Genomic DNA, 5,461 nt, shown 5'->3' on the forward strand with positions numbered 1-5,461 from the left:
AAATGATATAAATTTTGATAAATTATTTTTTTAATTTTTATTTATGATTTAAATTTATTTTAATATTTCTATGTATATAAGATCACAAATTTTCTTAGGTAGTGAATTGCGTATACAGATTATTTAAATTTATAATATCACATTCTTATTTTAATAATCTATATTATGTATTATAAAATTATTAATTTTTATTATAAATATCTAGTACTGTGGTATGAAAAAATCGTAATAATAATAATAATTTATTATAATTTTTTTATGAGAGGGTAGCTAGCTTGGGTCTCTTGAGAAGTCCACGTCAGCATTTTAGAGGTTGATTGTGTTCACTTTCCTTTTGATATTATGATGAGATGATCACCGACCCATTCATTGCTTCAAAGATACAGATTTTGCCGTGTTTCTTGGATTTCTTCTCAGACGTTGACCTACCATTACATGGGCAACTCTTTTGGCTGCTCCGCCTCCGGCGAGAGGCTTGTCTCCGCCGCCAGGGACGGCGACCTTGTTGAGGCCAAGATGCTTCTCAACTGCAACCCTTGTCTTGCCAAGTACTCCACTTTCGGTGGCCTCAATTCCCCTCTCCATTTTGCTGCTGCCAAGGGCCACAACGAGGTCTCTCTCTCTCTCTCTCTCTCTCTCTCTCGTACTCAAAGTTTGAATATTTATCTGTCTTTCTCTGATGGGTTTCGGTTAGATTGTGGCATTGTTGCTTGAGAATGGAGCTGATGTGAATTCAAGGAATTATTGTGGCCAGGTAACACTTTCATAATCTCGGTCCTCTTTCTCTCTCGATTTGTTATGTTAATGTTAGTTTTGATAAGAAGGAAAGTTGCATCATATAATTACGAATGGGTGAGATTTATGTATCTAATTTCCATTTTCCAATATGGATAATTGGTCCAGCTATCCAACTCGAGAGTACGATTTATTCCGTGCGGCAAAACAATTGCTGCTTGTACGGAATAATGAATACTGTTTGTTTGCTACTAAGCTAACCGATCGACGGATCTGGTACCAATTTAAGCAGATTCCAGCTTCATAAATGGAAGCTTTATGAGTTTTTGTTTTTTGTTTCTGTTCTCATTTTGAGACATGTCTGTTGTTGTACTTATTTGGGACGTTGTTTCATTTGATCCCTTGATTTGAAGACGGCTTTGATGCAAGCTTGTAGATATGGCCATTGGGAAGTTGTACAGACGCTTCTGCTCTTCAGATGCAATGTAAGACTTGTTTACTTTCTCTTTATCCGAACTGTTTTCCAGTTTCGTCGTAATTCTATATTTACTATCCCATGGGAACTGTAGGTCATTCAGCTGCTGGTTTGAGAAACTACTTGCTAGTTTGTTTTAATTACTTGATTTCAAGTTTGTTTTGCTCTTTACATGGTATAAGTTCATTTTCGACTCTATGAAGACTATAGCCCATCCAATTACAGGTTATGAGAGCAGATTATCTCAGTGGGAGAACTGCTCTTCACTTTGCAGCTGTGAATGGGCATGTAAGATGTATTAGACTTGTTGTGGCCGACTTTGTTCCAAGTGCTCCATATGAGGCTGTACAGGCTCGCACACAGGTCGACAATGGCGATGCATCAAATGTGAAAGGCAAACATGAGCAAAGGTACCCCTTTCCCTTCCTTTATGTGATATTCAAAACATTTCTTTGAAGTTACTTAATATGTTATTTATTATGGTTAGCCAGTGGGATTGATTAACAGGTCAATATTTGGCTTCTGTTGTATGCTTACTCTATATTGTTCTTCCATACACTGTATAGTATTTGTACTTGGTACTTTGTGTAATGTTTTAAAATTTTCTCAATTGTCTTGCATACAGAACTAATGCCCAGTTAATTACTACATGATTGAGTTCAGGGAAAATTATTAATTGAAAAGCCATGCATAGTTTTATTCAGGATATTAAATGATGACATTGAGTTTTCATTTTGTGTTTTTTGCTGCAAAGAATGTCAAAGGCTTGGCTTTTCTGGAGAGTATTTATTTGTGGGTTATATTCTTGCAATTTATTTACTTCATTCCAGTGCAGTGCCCTGTCCAAGTTTGTGAATAAGACAGCTGATGGTGGTATCACTGCCCTTCATATGGCTGCATTGAATGGATATTTTGATTGTGTACAACTGCTACTTGATCTTAACGCAAATGTATCTGCTGTGACATTTCATTATGGAACATCAATGGATTTAATAGGTATGTCTATCGTTTAATAGTCTGAATATTTCTAAGGTGGTTTCCTCTTTCAAAAATAACTAATTGGATTTGATATAGGTGCTGGAAGCACACCATTGCATTATGCTGCTTGTGGGGGCAATTTAAAATGCTGTCAGGTTGCATTTTGTTTTTATGTTTAATATAGCTTCTGATCCTTTCCTTAAAATCTGGCAATAATGTTCGTTTTCCCCCACTAGATCCTCCTTGCAAGAGGTGCTAGCCGGATGGCTTTGAATTGCAATGGATGGCTTCCTCTTGATGTTGCTAGGATGTGGGGACGTCATTGGCTTGAGCCTTTGTTGTCACCCAGTTCTGATGCCACAATACCTACATTTCGTCATTCAAATTACTTGTCCTTGCCTCTTATGAGTGTGCTTAACATAGCCAGGTATTTTCCACTTGACTAGGCAAAACGTATTTAGATGATTTAAATGACAAAACAGCAAGAGAAACATGATAGGAACTTGTATGTTGAACTTAATTTGAGAATACTCAGGAGCAACTCATCTGCAGCCAACCAGATGTATGGAACGGTATATGAAGATTAGAACATTAACAAAAGAAAATGATAAAAATCAAAGACAAGATGTCTCTGTGCTCCCAATGGTTAAGGCCACTCCGCTATCTAAAATGATGTCCGAGGCTTTTTTTTCTCTCCTATTCCACCTCATTATTTCCTGACATCCCCCCTCCTACTTACATGCTAGATGTTGTCCCCTTCTACCAATATGCTTTCTTTTCTCCTTTAACTAAGTTCCTCTGGGTGCTCTCCCTATTCCCCCTTTCGTAAAATTTCAGTAATTTTCTTTTATCCCTTCACATTGCTCAACTCTCACCCTGATACCTGTCATTAGCATATCCTGTTCAAAATCTGAAAGTGAATCTGAGGAAGCTATGAAAGTAGGCATATTAAGAGGAAATTAATTTCTCCAGTCCTGCATATATATATGTTTACTACATAAGCCCCTCCTTTTTTATTTTGTAAACTTACACACAACATGCTTCTAATTATAAAACCAGCTATAGCTAAATCTAAGTTGCTGTTAGGCCTAACCTTAACATGGAACTAAAGTTGATTTCAAATAACTACAGAGAGTACGGGTTGCAATCATCTACAACCACCTCAGATGAGATTGACTTCTGTGCCGTCTGCCTAGAGAGGCCATGTTCAGTTGCTGCAGAAGGTAATGGATTATTTTATCTTTCAATATACTGTAGCACTTATAATGGCGATTCATATCCTAAAGTCTTGTAATTGTGCTGGGACTACTTTCATTTTATTGAAGTTTAAGTATTCACCGGGTAATTTTTTGTAAAGGGGGAGGATAAGACTGGTGGGGAGGGCATGTTAGTTATCTTCTCTTCCTCTGTCACTATATTTTATGCCCCATGTTCTTACTCACATTTTCAGGGTTATGAGTTTATGTCCTGCAAAATTCATTGAGCTTTATTGTCAGAGTTAAATTTAAACCCGGAGAATTTTACTTGCAGGATGTGGGCATGAGCTATGTGTAAGATGTGCACTCTATCTCTGCTCAACAATGAATGTTTCTTCTGAATCGCTCGGCCCTCCGGGCTCTATCCCTTGCCCACTCTGTAGACATGGAATTGTCTCTTTTGTTAAGTTACCAGGTTCCGTAGCAAAAGAGAATAAACTACACGTGTCTCTTGGGTTGTGTACCCCATGCATGCTACATCCACGTGACCTGGATCAGCCATCTCTTTCAGATACTCCAGAGATTCGAAGAAACTGTGTAGCTTCTGTTCCTTCAGAGATACTATGCCCTGTCACTTGTGGTCCATTTCCATCCATGACAATTCCTCTATGTACCTGCAATGATGGTCCATGTCCAACATTTGAACCCCGAGAAGCAGAAACACAGGATGGATCACCCCGTCACTCACATGCTTCTACGACAGACCAGGATAAAATGGAAGGGCCTAGACTTGATAAAACAACGTGTTCGAGCATGTTTTGGGGCAGGAGAAGTTGCAGCCGGGAGCACCAGTGCAATTCAGAAATAAATGCTTGACTCATATGGTGCTTATTTGATCATTCTTCTGTCCTGGATACCAGATAAGTTTTGGATCAAATGAAGAGTCCACAGCTTTCTTATTAACCAGCCTGCTTCAGATAGTGTTGTAAATCAGTGGATATATTTCAGCAAGAGAAAAGCTGACCATGCAGATATCTTTTGCTGCACAGGATGTTATGCTGGATGAGATGAGACATACAAACCTGGCATTTTGGCATCCTTGACCTTCTTGACGTCGTCCTGTTAAATGTAAGTGTGTGAAGTTAGTTTGAGTTTCATGAGATTGTTATTCTGATTTGTTGCAATCATATGAAAGCAAATGGTCTTTTTAAGAGGAAAAAGAATATCTTATGCTCTTTTAGCATGTGTGTTAGATTAGGGGCATCTGTATATTATGTTAGACATGAATTTTATAGGTTTACAGAGATCAAATTTGGGGAGTGAAGCGACTTGCTGATGCAATCATGCAAATTGATACCTTTTGTGGGATTTCCCTCTCTAACATTAAGATTTGCTGCTGAAATGTTAGTGTTAGTTCATGCTTGTTTTTGCCTACTTAGAAGTATCAAATTTGTGTGTGTGTGTGTGTGTTTTATTTTTCATGTATGTAGACTAATCTTCCTAGAAAGAGTTAAATTGTTACGGGGTGTGTTAATGTCACATTTTATAAACACAGGGAAATGTCAAGAAAAGTTACTGTTTTCATAAACCAAGAGATGTCATGCATAATATGACATATTTGAAGGAAATGATGTAATGAATTATCAAAAGTAATCACAATCGACAACAATAACTTTCAAAATGAAAGAATGTGATGCATTTCAAAACGACAATAAATAACAATAAAGGCTTGTCCTAATGGATGAATAAATGATGAGACGATGATTGCAGTGAAGTTTAATGATGAATGTGGACATATTGACATATATATTATCGGTAGCATTATAAAAGCTATAGTACTACAATCACAGCCAATTTCATAATATGATACCGCTACCATTGAATAATGTGAAAAAGTATATGCACATACATAACAGATGCAATGCAAGGTGTGGTGTATCATTAAATTATCGACAATGGTGCAGAGGTACTTTTGTTTGGAGTGGCACAGTCAAAATAGTACTACTAGGGATACCATTTTGCTCTTCGTTATACAAATAAGTGAAATAACTCTAGTTTGTCGTTTTCTAGTGTTAAA

At 37.2% G+C, this 5,461-nt stretch overlaps 1 protein-coding gene across 1 annotated transcript; it reads left to right on the plus strand.

Annotated features, from left to right (window-relative positions):
* LOC107618319 (E3 ubiquitin-protein ligase XBAT33) lies at positions 333-4,818 on the plus strand. The gene is made up of 9 exons (XM_016320347.2): positions 333-612; positions 695-754; positions 1,149-1,220; positions 1,436-1,620; positions 2,046-2,206; positions 2,285-2,343; positions 2,425-2,615; positions 3,320-3,411; positions 3,719-4,818. The coding sequence occupies exons 1-9, from the start codon at positions 436-438 to the stop codon at positions 4,258-4,260; spliced, it is 1,539 nt and encodes a 512-aa protein (XP_016175833.1). The 5' UTR covers positions 333-435; the 3' UTR covers positions 4,261-4,818.

Source organism: Arachis ipaensis, chromosome B09, assembly GCF_000816755.2.
Source record: "Arachis ipaensis cultivar K30076 chromosome B09, Araip1.1, whole genome shotgun sequence".
Taxonomy (NCBI): Eukaryota; Viridiplantae; Streptophyta; class Magnoliopsida; order Fabales; family Fabaceae; genus Arachis; species Arachis ipaensis.